Raw genomic sequence first — 20569 nt, forward strand, 5'->3', positions numbered from 1 at the left:
CTTTAATCTCCTTCCTATTCGGCCTGCTCTCTCTCTCTCTCTCTCTCTCTCTCTCGTCTCTCTCTCTCTCTCTCTCTCTCTCTCTCTCTCCTAAATCCTCAGCTGTCCGAGCGAAAGCTTTTTTTATGGGACAACATAGGCCCGCATTTTCCAAACCTAATTATTTTGTAAACGATTGCCCTTTCTCGGCTGTGAAGTTGATGTCTATCCATGGCTGTGAGATGACCAAGAATAACTTGTAAGTCGGTGTCAAAGTCACTCCACACTTCAGTCAGGCCAAAACTTTGCCATATCGCATTCAAGCAATATTCCAGTCATTGATTCCTATCTCATATTTTGTTCAGAGAGAGAGAGAGAGAGAGAGAGAGAGAGAGAGAGAGAGAGAGAGAGAGAGAGAGAGAGAGAGAGAGAGAGAGAGAGAGAGAATCTGTTTGCATACGATTGTTTATTTTCTCACTCGTCAAACTTACTCTGTTATGCTTTATTTCATATTTCCTTGCTCACCAATTTATTCTATACCTACGGTATTAAGAAATCAAGATATGTGTAGAAGGGAGAACTGCCTGCAGACTGTACAGTCAGTATGGATTTAAACGTGTGGAACTGGTTGAAATATTCACAACAACACCAAAATGAGATGCTGTGGTGATAGAAAATCTGACTCCGTTTCTTGTTATTGCATAAAAAAAACTTTATCAATCGTGAACCTACGTAATTTATTTAGAATTCTGCGTAACAGAAAGAATTCTGCATAACGGAAAAGATAATATTTGATATCTGTATTGGGAGAAAAGGTTTTATCTGTGTTGTTGTTATAAATTTGGCAGATATGCGATCAAACACGTGGGAGGACCAAAACAGCCAGCCAGAGAGCTCAGCTCATTTTGTAAATACTATTGTTTGGCGTGCTAGGCTTACCCAATTCATTTGGGTGCGCGCTGCAGCTGCTGCTACTGCTACTCAAATAATCGCATTTTTTTTTTACTAATCCCAAGAGTTGACCATGGAAAATCCCAAGATTAACCAAAAATCCCAAGATAATAAAATAATTGACATATGCCAAGCCTTGGAGTCCTAAATATTTACTCTGTCTGTCTATCAGGAAAAGATACTGATAAATTGAATTTACGGTATCTTTTCTGAGAGAGAGAGAGAGAGAGAGAGAGAGAGAGAGAGAGAGAGAGAGAGAGAGAGAGAGAGAGAGAGAGAGAGAGAGAGAGAGAGAGAGAGAGTATATTGCAGTGTGTTCATGCTTGTTAAAAATGTGCAGTACGGTTAATTCATATCTGGAAGAAAAAATAAATATGAATTTTGTTGCTGTCAGTCGCATGGACTAAATTTACAAAGAGCAGGGAACAAATCTTAACATTCCTCGAGAGATAGAGAGATGAACCAAGGCCATCTAGGATGAACTCTCTCTCTCCCCTCTCAACTATACTGTAAGTGTTAACTTGAGTCTCTGAAACCAATAGGTATTAGCATACGCGCAACTGTATGTGTGTGTGTATGGGCATACTGTTAAAAAATGTGTTGTACCTACAGGTAATAAATACCTACATCTTGGAAGATAAAACAAACAAACAAATTTTGTCGTTGTTAGTCGCCGGGGATATAAAGGGTGTGACCAGGAGACAGAAAGATTAACATTTTTCCAGAGATTAGAGCTGAATTTTGTTTTGAAACTATGTCAACCACGTTAGTAAATAGGTATCATCTTTTAAAGAATTTTTTTTCTTTTGTTTTTGCGGAAGAATCTTCAAACCATTTTGCATTCAAAGTAATGAGAAGGAATCATTCTATTCTTCATGTAATCAGTAAAATACTTACACTAATAAAAACTAAAACTACGTATTGTATGCAAAACACACACATCATCGTTAGATTCGCGTGAGTAAACGTTCATTCTAAGAAATTCTCATAGTATAACTAACACCTGATTGGTTGGTTGGTAGCCATGGAGATCTGTTATCCAATGACTACCCTCTGCTTCTGTTCTATTTATAGACATAGCCGTGGATGACACTAGGTTTGAACGTTACCATGTTCGTGATTTTCTGACTGCTGACGGCAAAAATTACTCAATAATTTTCTTTGTATAATTATTTCTTCGTGAAAACAATAATATAATATGATAATTTTAACTTTAATGTATAGTGGTATGAAAAATACCAGTGTGTCATAGCGATGCGTCATCAATATAGTGGTATGAAAATACCACATGGTGTTGTAGCGATACGTAATCACAAAGTACAAATCCTTTTCCCGGACAATCCTCAAAATTTTACGACTCTTCAACTTCAAGATCGATATTGGTGAAATATATTATATAGTCATACTTATTGTTAAAATTCACAAGTTGAACTGCAAAACATTATTATATTTTGATTGTTATGTACATATATTTTTTGCGTTTTACGGAAAGTTTGTTTTGAAAATAATAGCTATTAGTGAACATATGGTATTAATTGTCCCACTATTTTATTATAGGTGATCTTAATTATCTCACATTCATTTAATAGTATCATATTAATATTTTTTTAAATAAACTGTAATTAATAAATAACAATAATGAAAAACAAAGGGAAAAAATGTTTTTGCTGCAGTAGTGATGTTTATTTAATTATGTATCTGACTTCACATTTCCGAAATCTGAAAAATTCCAAAAACCGAAACATCAGAATGTGTGTGTACTGCACATTTTTTAAAACACGCACACGTCTACACATTTACTGATACCCGTTGGTGAAAGACTCAAATTACAGTATTTATTCCTGAGAGAGAGAGAGAGAGAGGAGAGATGAGAGAGAGAGAGAAGAGAGAGAGCGAGAGAGAGAGAGGAGAGAGAGAGCGAGAGATAGAGAGAAGAGGAGAAGAGAAGAGAGGGAGAGAAGAGAGGGAGAGAGAGAGAGAGAGTGAGATAGAGAGAGGACTCCAAGGCGTGTTATTTTTACAATTATTTTATTATCTTGGGATTCTTTTTTAATCTTGAGATTTTCTATTCAATTCTCGAGATTAGTAAGAAAATTACCGTAACTTGACAAGCAGCAGCACACATCTGAATGACTCGGCCATTTGGCACGCTAAACCACCAACCTTATGAACTGACGCTCTCGGAAAAGGAACTCGCATGATACATGAGATACATGACAAAACCACTGTTTATTGGTAAAAATTTGGGGGTCGCATGATATGCGAGATCGCACGTTACTCGAGTATATACGGTATATTATTATGTATTATTATTATTATTTGAAAATGCTAATAAACATACTCACATGTACCATAAAAAATTCTCTCATCTCGGTGAGAGAGAGAGAGAGAGAGAGAGAGAGAGAGAGAGAGAGAGAGAGAGAGAGAGAGAGAGAGAGAGAGAGAGAAATTATTTTCATTATTTAATGATATTTAATTTACACATAAAAGCTTGAAAACCTATAAATTACATATACAATTAAACAAACACTTTTGCAGTTCCTTAAGGATTCAAAAATGTTGTGTTTGCATGTCTGTGTAACACTTGTGTATGATAATTAGTTAGTTTCCAATAAAGTCTCACTATTGTGAATTTGTGTGACTCGAATCACTTAAGATTGAGGTATTGCTGTAGTTTAAAATAAAAAAACATTGTTAAAAAAACAGAATAGTACACAAAACAAATTAAAATTATATAAGTGAATATATCATTATAAAGACAGAAAAACACAAAATAAACTGTTTCAGTATACCAGTATACACATGATATAAACAATGAGAATGATGCACAGGACAGAAATTGATGGAGACGACTCATTTATAACGGAGACCCCATATAAAAATGGGTTAAAGCTGGGAAGAAGAAGACACATTGTATAAACAAAATTAACCAAACACAAAAAGAAAGCTGAACGACAGGACAGAGAAGGAATGCACGTCTCATAGAGACTTCAGCCAAAAGTAAGCTGTGCAGATTTGAGCGAACTCCAACTAAGTGGGCAGTACTTCCGCCTATACCTTCGGTAACTGTTACCATAAACACCTTGCTAAGATTTTAGCGGCTGGATTTTCAGCTTGCTGAAAGTTAATCCCAAATGTAAAGACTGAGGGTTTGTTTTGGGTAGGAACAATTAGCTTTTGAGAATCAAGGGATCCTTCTTTGTATGCAATGAGGGACCAAATTCTGCATTCTTTATCCTTTTGCGCAAGAAATTTTTTTTGTAGCATAAAAAAATGGTTTATATTGTAACAGATTTACAGTAAAAGTCTTTTTTATGAAATGATTTGTAAACTACATCTTGTAATGAAAACCTGAAATTATCACTAACAGAATACATAATAATCAAAATGAAACAGATAATTCATGAGAAACAAATGCCATCATTATGATGTCTTACTTTTTGGAGTTGGCGACTGCAACCAGCTTTGGTTTGTCCATGTATATACTTTGCACATCAATATTAGGCTCAGGGGTTTTAACTTCCACAGATTTTGACAGAAGTGAAATCAAGAAGGGTTTGTCATATGCTGTAAAGAGAGAAAATTCCGTTGAAGCATTCAAACACAGTATCATTTTGAAACTAAATTCAAGCTTTCTCATACACACCAACTACATGCAGTCACAAGTAACTGGCAGCCTCAATTATCTGTGATCTGGATTCATGGCACTTGTCTAACAACTATAACCAAATTTTTGGTCCTGATATGCAACGATCCCCACTTATTGGTGCCAATCCTAAGTTATCTGTGACTGTCCTTGGTTATCGGTGCTGATCCTTGGTTATTGACGCCGATAACTGGGGATCGTTGCAATTATCACCAATTTTTGGTTATCATCATGCCATCAAGAACGGCACCCCCGCCAATATCTGGGGACTGCCTGTACTTTACAACAGTCCTTCTCTACTTAGCTACCATCTCCAGACATGGTCCAACTGAGGGCTGTATTCTCCTTTTCCACTTTTCTGAATATGAATCTGGGTCCTCAAACAACTATGGTGGTGTAAGTTAAGTAAATCTTAGTTTAACCAGACCACTGAGCTGATTAACAGCTCTCCCAGGGCTGGCCTGAAGGATTAGATTGTTATTTTTGTGGCTAAGAACCAAATGGTTACTTAGCAACAGGACCTACGGCTTCTTGTGGGATCCGAACCACATAATATAGAGAAATTAATCTCTAATCACCAGAAATAAAATCCTCTGGCTCTGCATTGGCGGCAGCAGAAAGTGAACTCAGACTACTAGATTGATAAGTGAGTATGCAACCCACTTGTCCAATGAAGAACTAATCTGGTCATTCCCAGCTGTATCAAGGTGGGTAGGGAGGAGTGTCAATTATTATTATCATAATTATGTAGTAATGGGATTGTATGTGAAAAATTTTTTTTTTTATTAAATTTAGTCAACCCCCAGATTCGTAGACTCGCAATTTGTGTACTCAGCAATTTACAGAATTTTCTGTGGAACCTATCTACAAGTCATTTGCGGGAAAACACACCCATTCACAGATTCTTTCGTAAAGCAATAGTATTCTGTATTCTTAAATTATTTTTGTGACTAAATACAGGCAGTCCAGGTTCGGCTTACGACGTTCCGAGGTTAAGGCACTTCTTAATTATATTCATCAGACATTATTTCCAGAGTTACGACGCCTACAACGCTGATCTGGCAGATGAAATATGACACCAAAAATGCAAAATAATCAATATTTGAAGTTTTTTGGATGAAAAATGCAATAAGAATGCAGTTTACATAGTTTTCAATGCATCCAAAGCATTAAAGTAAGGTTTTCTTAGGATTTTTGACAATGTTCCAGCTTACAACGATTTTCGGCTTATGACGCGTCTCAAGAACGGAACCCCCGTCGTAACCCGGGGACTGCCTGTACTGTACTGTACGAACATATACATTTTATGTAAAATAATGATTTACAGTAAAAATTTTCAAACACTATCAAATTTAATATGATTGAATAATATCAAACAATAAAAATAATTCTCTCTCTCTCTCTCTCTCTCTCTCTCTCTCTCTCTCTCTCTCTCTCTCTCTCTCTCTCTCTCTCTCTCTCTCTTTTTCTCACTGGGATGAGATAATTTTTGTATACATATGTAATATGTATGTTTATTTACTGTGTATGACAAATAAATTACTTACTATTTTTCAAATAATATTAATGTAAACACATCAAAATATCAATTATTAAAGAAAATGCAATAGTGAATTATTAAGATATTAGTTCAGTAAATTCTTTTCCCTGATCTTTTCCTGTCTACATCTTACAGAGAGAGATGAAAGCATAACTGTCAATCATCTTGAAGCTTTTATGTGGAGAGGAAGGAAGGAAAACCTCTTGTAATATACAGGTTTTTAAATAATAACTTTATATGTCTGAACTTATATTAATAAATGAACTTCCCTCTCTTACGAATGCCAGTTCACAAATTATACAAGGTGTGTCAAGGTACATTCCCAAAGGTCCACTGACAACGAAACTAAAAGCTATCTAAATCCAATGAGCTTTGACACATTCTTACCTGATGCAAAATCTGTAGGCCAGCACTGCCACCCTGGAAGGATTTGTTGTCTGGCTACAAGGGCTTCAAGTATGAGTTTCTAAAGGTCCCTTGCAGAGGATAGCAGCTTAATTCACCTGAGGTTAAACTTCCTGTGTGGGGACCAAGCACATCAAAAGACAGGCAACAAACACTTAGAAATACCAATGTACAAACAATGTGTACCTTCATAATCCCTAAAACTCTGCTGGATTTTCCAAATACCAAAAGATACAGTAAGAAAAGAGGCTACTTAAAGATTCAGGGTAAGACATCAACCGCTACCACTAGTGGTATCGAAACCTTTGTAATCCCCATATTGAATGTCAACATCTTTCAAATAATGCAACATAAAAACAGAATTGCATCTCCATTGTGCAGCTTCTATTGTCCTTTCTAATGAGAGATTTTAACCAAATTAAAGGAAGTGGCTATTGCCTTAATGCATTTTTACCTTTAACAAAGGTAAAAAGGCAGAATGCAGCTTGACATGAGCGTCCATCGCTAGGGATCAGAGAAAGGACATCACATTCTTGTTCACAGGAAGGGATGTAGGAAGATCAAGACATCACCTGCCACCACTAGTGGTGTCACGCTTCTGCAGTCTCATATTGAATGTCAACATCTTTCAAATAAGGCAACATGAAAATAGAATTGTATCTCCGTTGCGCAGCTGCTACAGCCCTTTCTAAAGAGAGATTTAAAAAAATTAAAGGATGTAGCTATTGTCCTAATATATTTTTACCTTTAATAAAGATGAGCAGAAAGTCAAACTTGGTATGAGCTTCTCTAACTAAGGATCTGAGAATGGGCAACACATTCTTGCTCATAGGAAGGGATGGTTTCCCATCCTAACATTAAAGATTCGCAACATTATTTCTTAGAAGTTTAAGACATTCCAGATAACAGGATAAAGTTCTAACCACACATAAAGGATTAGGAATATTCAGATTTAGGAAGTGCCCTGGCACTGAAATAATCTTTTGCTCTAAACCAGGTTAGAAAGGCCAAAATTGTCTCACCTATGACAAACTTTACTCTGGCCAACAAGCTTGAAGCTCACTCTCCCCCTCTCTGCTATAGCCAAGGCAACCAAGAACAATGTCTTCATAGTCAGATTTTAGGGAAGCTATTCAAAGGTTCAACAGGGACTTGATAACGGTATTTCAGAATATATGTCCAAACCCCAAGCTAAGATATGACTTAGATTCCTCCTAGGCTTTTCAATCTCAAAGGCTTCTTGAAGATCTTTAGCTTAAGACCAGTCCATACCTTGGCATGGTACCATGGTTAGCATAGACTGGTACACTTTGATTGCAGGCAATGAAAGGTTCCTGAAATACCCGAAAATATCTATAATTATAGGTTCAGGGCATTGGATATCCCTCAGGAATGGCACAAAGATCTATGAAAACCCACTGCTGCCGGTACAATTTATTGATAAAGGTCCTCCTTGTTACCAGGATAATTTTCCTCTACAATTCTCAAAAGCCTCTAGCTCAGGGACGGTAGAGTCTATAAACAACTAACTGAAGTACAAGAAAATTTTGATGGAACCACCATATGTGAGGTTGAATAGATCTGCTTTAAGGAGTAAATGGAGCACTATCACTAGAGGTAGGGCTTGAAACCATCCTCTTCTTTGCCAACAAGGAGCAATAAAAATCATGCACAAATTCTGCCACTCTCCGTATGCTGAAAACTTTCTGCAACTCAAGCAAATGGGTGAAAAGCATGAGTCAAGAAAGGACATATCTAGCATGAGGGCATCTAACACCCATACCCGAGGATCCTGGTAAGGCAAGGAAAACACTACAGGGAGAGCTTGTGGTTCAGATTTGTGGCAAAGAGACTTACTGCAGTTTGAGTCCTCAACAGTTTCCAAAGCCATTTGCAAATGCCCAGGTGGAGAAACCACTTCATAAGTAAAACTTGGTCCTCAAGACTTAATAGGTCAGCCAATACACTGAACTTGCCTGGTGCATATTGGGGAATTAAAGAAATGTTATTGGCTTCTGCCCACCATAACAGCTCTCTTGTTGCTGAAAAATTACCCTCTAACTGGGTGCCTCCTTGATGTCTGATGTAGCAGTCACGCCGTGCTGTCCAAGTAAATGGCCATAGACCCATATCACCAACAACTCTAGGTGACTGATATGTGGTGAACTTTCCTTCTGTGACCATGGCCCCATCATCTTATGATTTCTCAACACTGTCCTCCAACCTGTTACAGAACCGTTTCAATAGAACAAGGACTCCAGATTCTTGACTTCCAGGGAGGTTCCTTCCAACAGTCAAGAACAATGGTGGCTCCACCATAAAAAGTTTTTTTTTCAAGTCCAACAGTTCAAGAACGTAGTGAGAATCTTGCACATTTCTCCCATCCCACACCTTCCTTTAATAAAACTGTAGGGGCCTCATCCTGAGACTAGCCTCTTACAAATTTCTCCAGAGATGTCATATGCCCCAAAAGAGTGAGCAACTTCTGGGCTAGTAAAGGCTTTAATGCTGTCAGAGAAGCCTGAAAACTCCATCTGGTAAAGGTTTTAATGTTTTCACAGAAGCGAGAGTCGATCACCATCCCTAAGCATATTATTGTCTGTGCAAGTGTTAAACATGATTTGGATAGATTTAACAGAATTACTACAACTGATGCAAGTTTAAGGAAGAGATTTGTGCCCATCAAGATCCCTGGCAAGGAGCTGCCCAGAATTAACCAAACACTGAGAGAGAATCATCCATATTCTGAGAACATGAGCCTTTCTTTCCTCAAGGAGCCTGAACTTGATAAAAACACCTAGGGTGCTGTATTCAGACCAAAATATAGCACCAGGAATTGATAAACTTTCTCCTCAAACAAACCTAAGAGAAACCTTTCTGAGGGATGGAGTGGGGCTAGAAAGTAAACATCTTTCATGTCTTTGGAAATCATTCAGTCTTGCCTCTCCATAGCTTCCAGAACTATGCTGAGTGTTTCCATAGAAAAAAAGTGTGCCTGACAAACTAGCTGAGCTTGGGTAAATATCTAAGGTTGGTTCCCAGGCCCAAAAACCTTTGAGAACCAGAAAGACAATTAAGCTTGGGTTCTTGCTGTCTACTTGCTCTACCACTGGCTAGAATAGCAATGAAGATACTTCTTCCCAAAGCACTCAAAGATTCTCTATATAATAATGATAAGCAGGAAAGGAATTAGACTGGGACAATAGCAGACGTGACATGAAGGAAACTGAAAACCTGTCTTTCAATACTTTCACCGACCAGGGCTCTCCCTTGAGCTGCTTGCAAATGTGCCAAAAGTGAAGCAGTCTTCCCTAAGGAGTTGAGGGTTGTACCGCTCACTTCAAAGAATCTTTACTCAAGAGGAGGAGGAGGAGGAGGAGGAGGAGGAGGGGAGGAGGAGGAGGAGGAGGAGGAGGAGGAGGAGGAGGAGGACAATGGGGCAAAGCTCCTCATGCTTCTTAACTACAGTATTAATAAAAAACATGCAAGGTTTCCACACTTAAGACATGTAAGAAAATCTACAGCATTTGGCATCAAGAGATTTCTGAGCTGCCTCAAATTGTCTTAGGCTAAGTCACTTACTTATGCTTAAGAGGTGGTTTCCCACTGGCATTTATTAAGGAACAGCCAAGACAGGTATGAAAATTTCCAGCATCCACTGCTCACAGCTTGTATTCTCCAGGTAAAATGTCCAGCATTTTATAAATAAAACTACAAAGATGCAATCATGTCCAAGAAATAAAGAATTTCAATAAACTGAAAAATTCCCCTAATAGGAGGACCTGTTTCTGTAAAACCCCAAACTACTTTGCTTGTTGAAAATGGAATTTTCATTGTAAAATGAAATTTTATTGCATAATTACCGAACAATTATACAGCTGTAGGTTCCCTACGAATGGCAGACAATAGATTCAAAACTTCCGCGGTGGCGCCGCCAGCGCTGATGTAGGTGACGTCATCTCCTCCACTCGAGGGAGCTACAGGTACAACTGCCCAGGTAACATCAATTCGTTCTGCCCAGCCATCCACCTGCGGGGAGGAGGGAGGGTTTTGATTAATAATTGTTCGGTAAGTATGCAATAAAATTTCATTTTACAATGAAAATTCCATTTTTATTGCAGTGTCTTACCGAACAATTATACAGCTGATTACCTATTGCAAGGACGGGGGAGTGTGGATGTGAGTTTTAATTCAAAAATAACAAATGATTCTTGAAAAAATACCCAAAAGCACTGTTACTAGTGCCTGTTGTACCTTACCTTGCAAGAGAGCAACTGCAGGAGAATACTGCCTCTGGTCGGTGCTCATCTTACTTAGTAAAAGGCTTGGAATATGACCATTGGGTGCTTCTACATGGAGTGGAAGATCCTCGTAGTCATAATGTTCACCGCTGACTCAACGAAGAAACAACAAAATATTGCCCTTGCCCTGGGCTAAGACCAGAAATAACCAACATGAAAAAGCTGTCACCTACACCTAATTAAAAACCTTTACCTACCAAAACTGTTTCTAAAATGACTAGTGAGTACTTCAGGTACATTGTACCCCCAGACTTCCCTTTAACATGTCAACATGTCCTCTTGATCATATCCTTTTCCCTTGTCCCTCTTCACAGTCCTCTTAATCTTATCCTTTTCCCTTGTCCCTCTTCACTGTCCTCTTAATCTTATCCTTTTCCCTTGTCCCTCTTCACTGTCCTCTTAATCTTATCCTTTTCCCTGATCCCTCTTCATTGTCCTCTTACCTCTTAATCTCTTAATCCTTTTCCTTGCCCTCTCATTGTTCCTCTTAATTCGTATCCTTTCCCTTGGCCTCTTCCTTTTGTCCCCTTATTCCTTAATCTTCCTTTCTTGCCCCTCTTCATTGTCTCTTAAATCTTATCCTTTTCCCTTCCCTTTGCCAATCTTCATTTGTCCTCTTTATCTTATCTCCCTTGCCACCTCTTCACTTTGTTTCCTTCTAATATTATCCTTTTCTTCCTTTTGCCCCACCTCCTTCATTGTTCCTTCTTATCTTATCCTTTTACCTTGTCCTCTTCACCTTTTGTCTTTCTTATAACCTTTTATTCTTCCATGCCCCTCTTCATGTCCTCTTTAATCTATCCTTTTCCCTTGTCCATCTCAATTGTCCTAATTCTTAATCCTTTTTCCCTTCCCTTCTTCATTGTCCTCTTAAATCTTATCCTTTTCCTTTGTCCCTCTCAATGTCCTCCTTATCTTATCCTTTTCCCCTTGCCCCTATTCCACTGTCCTCGGTAATCTTATCCTTTTCCTTTCCCGCCCCTCGTTCCAATGTTACTCTAAATCTTATTCCACTTTCTTTTGTCCCTCGGCATTGTCCTTCTTAATCGTACTTTTCCCGTGAACTTTCTTTTCCATGTCATTCTTAATCTTATCCTTTTCCCTTGTCCCTAACTTCCATTGTCAATCTTAAATTATCTTTTTCCCTTGTCCCTCTTCATGTCCCTCGTAATCTTAATCCTTTTATTCTCGTGCCCCTTCCTTCAATTGTCCTTTAATTCTTAATTCTTTTTCCTTTTGTCCCTCTTCATTGTCCTCTTAATTTCCCTTTTATTTCCCTTTCTTCCTTGCCCCTTCTTCATGTTTCCTTTTAATTCCTTAATCCTTTCCCTTTTGTTCCCTTTCAATTGGCCTCTTAATATTATCCTTTTCCCTTGAATCTTCTTCATTGTCCTTCTTAATCAATATCTTTTCCCTGTCCTCTTCATTGTCCTCTTAATAGTATCTCTTTTTCTCTTGCCACCTCATTGTCCTCGTAATCTTAGCCTTTTCCACTTGTCCTCTTCATTGTCCTCTTAATCATATCCTTTTCCTTGTCCCTCTTCATTGTCCTCTAATTCTTATACTTTTCTCTTGCCACTCTTCATTGTCCTCTTAATCTTATCCTTTTACCCTGGGCCTCTTCATTGTCCTCTTAATCTATCTTTTCCCTTGACTCTCTGACTCTCTTATTTGTCCCTCTTAATCATATCCCTCTTTCCCTTGTCCCTCTTCATTGTCCCTAAATCTTATCCTTTTCTCTTGCAACTCTTCATTGTCCTCTTAATCTTATCCTTTTACCTTGTCCCCTTCATTGTCTCGTAATCTTATCCTTTTCCCTTGTCCCTCTTCACTGTCCTCTTAATCTTATCCTTTTCCCTTGACTCTCTTCATTTGTCCTCTTTAATCTGACGCTTTTCCCCTTGTCCCTCTTCATTGTCCGCTTAAACTTATCCTTTTCCCCTTGCCCCTCTTCAGTGTGTCCTCTTAATCTTATCACCTTTTCCTTGTCCCCTTGCATTGTCCTCTTAATCTTAATCCTTTTCCCTTTGTCCTCCTTCATTGGTCCAATCTTATCTTATTCCTTTTTCCCTTCCCTTCTTCATTGTCCTCTTAATCTTATCCCTTTTCCCTGTCCCTCTTCATTGTCCTCTTTAATCTTATCCTTTTTCCAAAAAAAAACTTGTCCCTCTTTCATTGGTCCTCTTAATCTAGTCTCTTGCCCTCTAATTCATTGTCCTCTTAATCTTATCCCTTTTCCTTGTCCCTCTTCATGTCCCTCTTAATCTTATCCTTTTCCCTTGTCCCTCTTCATTTGTCCTCTTAAATCTATATTTTCTTTTCCCTTGTCCCCTCTTCATTGTCCTCTAATCTTATCCTTTTCCTTGCCCTCTTCTTGTCCTGTTAATCTTTTCCTTTTCCCCTTGTCCCTCTTTCATTGTCCTCTTAATCTTTTATCATTTTTCTCCTTGCTCTTCATTGTCTCCATTAATCTTATCCCTTTTTCCCTTGTCCCCCTCTTCCATTGTCCTCTTAATCTTATCCCTTTTTCTCCTGCCCTCTTCATTGTCCTCTTAATCTTATCTTTTCCCTTGTCCTCTTCATTTCTCCTTATCCATTTTTTATCCCTTTTCCTGTCCCTCTTCATTGTCCTCTAACTTATCTTTTCCCTGCCCCTCTTCATTGTCCTCTTAATCTTCCTCCTTTTTCCCTTGTCCCTCTTCATTTTGGCCTCTTTCTTCCCCTTCCCTTGTCCCTCTTCACTGTCCTCTTATCTTATCCTTTTTCCTTGCCTCCCTCTTCAGTGGTCCTCTTAATCTTATCCTTTTCCCTTGTCCCTCTAATGTCCCTCTTAATCCTTATCCTTTTCCCTTGCCCCCTCTTCATTGTCCTCTTAATCTTATCCTTTTCCCTGTCCTCTCATTGCCTCTTATCTTATCCTTTTCCCTTGTCCCTCGTCAACTGTCCTCTTATCTTATCCTTTCCCCTTTTGTCCCTCTTCATTGTCCTCTTATCTTATCCTTTTCCTTGTCTCTTCATTGTTCCCTCTTAATCTTATCCTTTTCCCTTTTGTTCCCTTGTCCCTCTTCACTGTCCCTCTTAATCTTATCCTTTTCCTTGTCCCTCTCATTACTGTCCCTCTTATCTATCCTTTTCCCTTTTGCCCCTCTCTTCATTGTCCTCTTAATCTTATCCCTTGTTTCCCTTCTTCTTGTCCTCTTAATCTTATCTTTTCATCTTGCCCCTCTTCATTGTCCTCTTAATCTTATCCTTTCCCTTTGTCCCTCTTCATTGTCCTCATTAATCTTATCCTTTTTGCCCTTTCCCCTCTTTCATGTATCCTCTTATCTTTCTTTTCCCTTGCCCCTCTTCATTTCCTCTTAACTCTTTTATCCTTTTTCCCTTTGTCCCTCTTCACTTGGTCCTCTTAATCTTATCCTTTCCCGTGGGTCCCTCTTCAATTTGTCCCTCTAATCTATCCTTTTCCCTTGCCTCCTTCATTGTCCCCCTCTTAATCGTATCCTTTTCCCTTGGTCCCTCTTCAAAAAAAAACTTTGTCCTCTAATCGTTTCCTTTCCCTTGTCCTCTTCATTGTCCTCTTAATCTTATCCTTTTCCCTTGTCCCTCTTCACTGTCCTCTTAATCTTATCCTTTTCCCTTGTCCCTCTTCATTGTCCTCTTAATCTTATCCTTTTCCCTTGCCTCTCTTCATTGTCCTCTTAATCTTATCCTTTTCCCTTGTGCCCTCTTTCATCACTGTCCTCTTAATCTTATCCTTTGTCTTGTCCCTCTTCATTGTCCTCTTAATCTTATCCTTTTCCCTTGTCCCTCTTTCTGTCCTCTTAATCTTATGTCCTTTTCCCTGTCCCTCTCATGTCCCTCTTAATCTTATCCTTTTCCCTTGTCCCTCTTCATTGTCCCTCTTAATCTTATCTTTTCCCTTGTCCTCTTCATTGTCCTCTTAATCTTATCCTTTTCCCCCTGCCCCTCTTCATGTCCCCTCTTAATTTATCCTTTTCCTGTCCGCTTCATTGTTCCTCTTAATCTTATCCTTTTAACTTGTCCCTCTTCATTGTCCTCTTAATCTTATCCTTTTTCCTTTTTCCCTCTTCATTGTCCTCTTAATCTTATCCTTTTTCCTTGTCCCTCTTCATTGTCCTCTTAACCCTCTTACGCCGAAGCGGTAAAAAAAAAATTGTCTCCCGTGTGCCGGAGGTGTTTCAGAGTGAGCGCGGAAGCGGAAAAAATATTTTTTTCAAAAAATCACAGAGCGCTTAGTTTTCGAGATTAAGAGTTCATTTTTGGCTCCTTTTTTTGTCATTGGCTGAAGTTTAGTATGCAACCATCAGAAATGAAAAAAATTATCATTATCATATATAAATAATGCGATATATGATAGCGCAAAAACGAAATTTCATATATAATTGTATTCAAATCGCGCTGTGCGCAAAACGGTTAAAGGTAACAAGTTACTTTTTTTTTCGTTGTAATGTACACTAAATTGCGATCATTTTGGTATATAACACATTGTAAAACGATAAAAGCAACACAGAGATGTAAACAAATATTTTTTCCAAAAATTCACCATAAATCTAAATATTTTCCTAGAGACTTCCAATTTCTTTCAAAATGAAGACAAATGATTGAATATTACTATACTGTAAGAGTATTAGCTTACAATTGCAGTTTTCGACCATATCTGACGAGTTAAATTTAACCGAATGTCGAATTTTTTTATATATATATATTTTATATACAATTATTTCGGAAATAAGAAAAGCTACAACCTTCAAATATTTTTAGTTGTATTCTACATGAAATTGCGCACATTTTCATATATAAAACTCTATGAAATGCCTAATATGAAACGGAGCAAATATCCGAGAATGGGACGTACGCATTTCGGAGATTTGTGGCGGAGAATCCGCGCGCGGGGGGAAGGAAAGATTTTTTTTTTAATTCACCATAAATCTAAATATTTTGCTAGAGACTTAGAATTTGTTTCAAGATGAAGATAAATGACTGAATATTACTAGACTGTAAGAGTTTTAGCTTACAATTGCGTTTTTCGACCATTTCGGTAGAGTCAAAGTTGACCGAACGTGGATTTTTTTCTATTTATATTGATTTATATGCAAATACTTCAAAAATGAGAAAAGCTACAACCTTCAATTATTTTTTGTTGTATTCTACATGAAATTGCGCACATTTTCATATATAAAACTTTATGTAACGGCTAATTTAAAATGGTGCAAACATTACCACAATCGCACGTATGATTTTTTCGGAAGAGTTACCGCGCGGACGTAAAGAAAATGTTATTTTTTTCATAAATTCACCATAAATCTAAATATTGTGCTAGAGACTTCCAATTTGTTGCAAAATGAAGGTAAATGCTTGGATATTACTAGAATATAAGAGTTTTAGCTTACAATTGCGTTTTTCGACCATTTCGGTAGAGTCAAAGTTGACTGAAGGTTGAAATTTTGGCAATTATCATTATTTATATGAAAATATCTCAAAACTGATAAAAGCTACAACCATGGGTTGTTTTTAGTTGTATTGTGCATGAAATTGCGCACATTTCCATATACAAAACTTTATATAACGGCTAATTTTAAAATGGTGCAAACATTACCACAATCGCATGTATGATTTTTTTCGGAAGAGTTACCGCGCGGACGTAAGAAAAATGTTTTTTCATAAATTCACCATAAATCAAAATATTGTGCTAGAGACTTCCAATTAGTTGCAAAATTAAGGTAAATGATTGAATATTACTAAAATATAAGAGTTTTAGCTTACAATTGCATTTTTTGACCATTTCGGTAGAGTCAAAGTTGACCAAAGGTTGAAATTTTGGCAATTATCGTTATTTATATGAAAATATCTCAAAACTGATAAAAGCTACAATCATGAGTATTTTATTGTTGTATTCTACATAAAAATGCACACATTTCCATATACAATACTTCATGTAACGGCTAATTTACAATGGTACAAAAATTATGTCAAAGTGACGAAATAATTTCCGAGATGTGTCACAGATACTTTTTAGTGCGGCAAGAAAGAAATTCGCGCTTGCGCGCCTGCGTAACGATTGTAAACAAAACAACACCTTGATCCGTGAACTCCCAGCATCCCCCAAGGCGCGTGATTCAAAAGTTTTAGGCTGGTAGGCCTATAAGTATTTTTCCGCGAATTTTAAAAAAAACTTTTGTAAGTCGACGTAAAATACGTCCAGTCGGCACACGGGAGAAAAAAAATGTCGACGTAAAATACGTCCAGTCAGCGTGAGAGGGTTAATCTTATCCTTTTTCCTTTTTCCCTCTTCATTGTCCTCTTAATCTTATCCTTTTTCCTTGTCCCTCTTCATTGTCCTCTTAATCTTATCCTTTTCCCTTGTCCCTCTTCATTGTCCTCTTAATCTTATCCTTTTCCCTTGTCCCTCTTCATTGTCCTCTTAATCTTATCCTTTTTCCTTGTCCCTCTTCATTGTCCTCTTAATCTTATCCTTTTTCCTTTTTCCCTCTTCATTGTCCTCCTAATCTTATCCTTTTCCCTTGTCCCTCTTCATTGTCCTCTTAATCTTATCCTTATAACTTGTCCCTCTTCATTGTCCTCTTAATCTTATCCTTTTTCCTTTTCCCTCTTCATTGTCCTCTTAATCTTATCCTTTTAACTTGTCCCTCTTCATTGTCCTCTTAATCTTATCCTTTTCCCTTGTCCCTCTTCATTGTCCTCTTAATCTTATCCTTTTTCCCTCTTCATTGTCCTCTTAATCTTATCCTTTTTCCTTTTTCCCTCTTCATTGTCCTCTTAATCTTATCCTTTTTCCTTTTTCCCTCTTCATTGTCCTCTTAATCTTATCCTTTTTCCTTTTTCCCTCTTCATTGTCTTCTTAATCTTATCCTTTTCCCTTGCCATTCTTCACTGTCCTCTTAACCTTATATTTTTCCCTTGTCCCTCTTCATTGTCCTCTTAAGGGGATCGGCCGGTTTCCAACTTTTTTAACGACAGGTTGTTGATATATAGGGGGTTTGCTAAAGGATATTGTGTGGAACTTCTGGGGAAAAAAATTTTGTTCAGTGACCTTAGGTTTTGTGACGCCAGAGCATTTTTTGGCCAAAAATGGCCATTTTCAAAATGCATCTCCTCCTTTGCTTTTTGGTTTTAAGGGATGAAATTTGAACCACTTATAAAACACATATGGACCTTCGATATAAAGCCGAGGATTTTTTATTTTTCAATTATTTTTCGAGATATGAATTTTTTTTTTTTATGAAATTTTCCCCGAAAAATTACAGGAAAAAAATTGCCAAAAATCAGAAACTCAAAATATTAAAAATCCCCGGCTTTTATTTAATCTACCATGTTTTCTCATATTATATTTGAAATTTCATTTAGATTGGTTCAATACTATACTAAGGGAGGAGATACATTTTGAAGGTGAAAAACTTATGTTTTGAGAAATGGGCCTTCAAAGTTATAGGTACATAAAAAAAGGTAAAAGACTGTGTTACCATTAATTTTATGGTTTTAATTTTATTTTTGAGTATTAATGCAAAATTATTATGAATAGGAATATTAATTAATTGATTATCTTTGTGCCTACGACACATTATTATAAATTTTAGGCTCCTGGTTCCCCCTTGTCTTATCTTGTCATAAGGTATTACTCTAGGGTATCATAGTTGCCTACACTACTCATTGTCGCCAGGTTATGTGGTTATTTAAAATCCTCCAGCTTCATATTCTTGAATTTTCTTGAGTATTTTCTTTCTTTCTGGGAATTTCTTCTTTCTGGCACTCAATATTATTCCTTCTTTATCTTGAAGTTCTAGGCTTCGTTGAAGAGCAGAAGACATGCCAAATTCTTGGAAGAGTGTTGCGTTTCTGTATCCAAAGTTATGGTCAAGCACATTTGTTTGTGCTACAAACTTTACTCTTTGTGCTCCAGCAAACTTAGTCTTGTGTGCTCTGTTCCAAATTTTTGAATGAAAACTTTCATTCGCGTTTTGTGTAAGACCGCGAACGCAGCGTTCAAGCAATTCTTTCTCAGACAGTGATTCATACACAGCCTTTATTTTCCTTTCACTCTCAGCGTCTAAATTGATAACTGTTGAAGATCTCTTGAACTCTATTTTCTCTCTTTCTTTACCCATTGCTATGCTGCGCTGAAAATAGCACCAAGAATCTTCCCCTTTTGGACAAAGTCCATGACGTTGATTTTCTTTGGAACTGAATATATGGTTGAATGATGCCATTATATCCTTCTTCATATCAATCCACGATTTACCAATATTACGGTGGATTGCCCTGCCATAATAATTAGTCATTATGCTAATGTTTGTATCCGACAATTTATTCTTTCCACTTAGAGCACTATATTTTCTTCTTTTTCCAGTTCTTGTTACTCTCTCTTCTTTTTCATCTTCTCTTAGTCTCTTCATTCTGTTAGTCATTCTTTTCTTTACATGGTTGATGCATTCTACTTTCGCCACTTTTAAATTTTCATACGGTCCATTTCCACTGTGCTTTGCTAAAACACTATTATAAGCGCTGGAATCTCCGTCTCCAACAAAGGTGGCGTAGCGGAATCCCAAATCTTGCGGCCTTGAAAACATCCTTATGGCACCTTCATAGTTTATATTACAATCTTCATCATGAAGGGTTCTCCAACGTTGAAATCTTCTTCTGTTACTTTCATTTCTTTTAGTTCAGTCGTTTTAGCGGCACATGCTTTGCAAACTTTGTTCATCACTTCAAAGTCTATCACATATCCTGTGCACACTTCTATTATGACTCCCATACCTACATTAGATACATGGCCTCTTTTCATCCATGTCCCATCGTAGGATACGTCAATATTGAGTATTCCATTTTCATTAGGCACAATTCCCATATATTTCCTGTAGTATGTTCTTATATTTTCAAAGATTTTCTCTTGTTTCATCTGAAAATATGTATCCATTTTATCATAAAGTTATCTAAGATGGCATGAATACTTGCTATTTCCCATTGATTTTATACCAAGCGTTCCTTGTAATCTCTTCAGTCCCGCGAATCCATAATCTTCCAACAAAGAATGATAGATTACTGCCACATTCTGTAGAAATCGGTGGGCATTTTGCAGGTTCTGAAATAATTTTCCCTCTGCATTTAGGACATATCTTTTTTACTAGTGTCTCAAATCCATCCCTTGCCAAATGGATCCTCGGAATTACTTTGCATCCACAATCGGTATTTGTGATTCAAGTAATTTTTCAAGTCTTGCTTCACTTATTATTATAATTTTATTTTCACTATCGTTGATAATATCAGCTTCCGATCTACTGCTTTCTTCTTCTAAAATATCATTGCCCTTCAGCAGTGATGAACGAATAGAGACGATTAGGGGTGGATGTGGTTGATCTCTGGTCAGCAGAGATCATAACGTGCGCCATTTGCTGCACGGCCTCTCTCTCTCCCGTCGTCGCTTCATTCCCCTCTATGGCACTCGTTTCTTGAATTTTCTGTTCTACTTCTTTGATGGGCATATCCAATTGGCTTTTCTGCATTCTAGAGGCTTGAAGTGAAGTCTTGGACCTTTTAGGCATGGTGAAAAACTAAAAGCACCGCAGAAAACACAGAGTTCAGTCAAGGCTAGCGAGCGTGAAAAAATGTGACCTTATAACATGCAAGTTTTATAGGCAACTGTTGGCCTGTGGCCACGCGCTGAGCCTTATGACTCATGATGTGTGCTTTGTCTTGTCTAGGAATAACTAA

General features: G+C 37.5%; 1 protein-coding gene across 2 annotated transcripts in view; it reads right to left on the bottom strand.

The window, feature by feature from the left end:
- The window catches only part of LOC135219537 (vam6/Vps39-like protein), a 405404-nt gene that overhangs the window by 229243 nt on the left and 155592 nt on the right, over positions 1–20569 (bottom strand). For both annotated transcript variants that reach the window (XM_064256380.1, XM_064256379.1), the window contains exon 6: positions 4368–4497. In XM_064256380.1, coding sequence (XP_064112450.1) covers positions 4368–4497 — 130 coding nt within the window. The remainder of the gene's footprint in view (positions 1–4367; positions 4498–20569) is intronic.

This window comes from Macrobrachium nipponense, chromosome 1 (assembly GCF_015104395.2).
Source record: "Macrobrachium nipponense isolate FS-2020 chromosome 1, ASM1510439v2, whole genome shotgun sequence".
Taxonomy (NCBI): Eukaryota; Metazoa; Arthropoda; class Malacostraca; order Decapoda; family Palaemonidae; genus Macrobrachium; species Macrobrachium nipponense.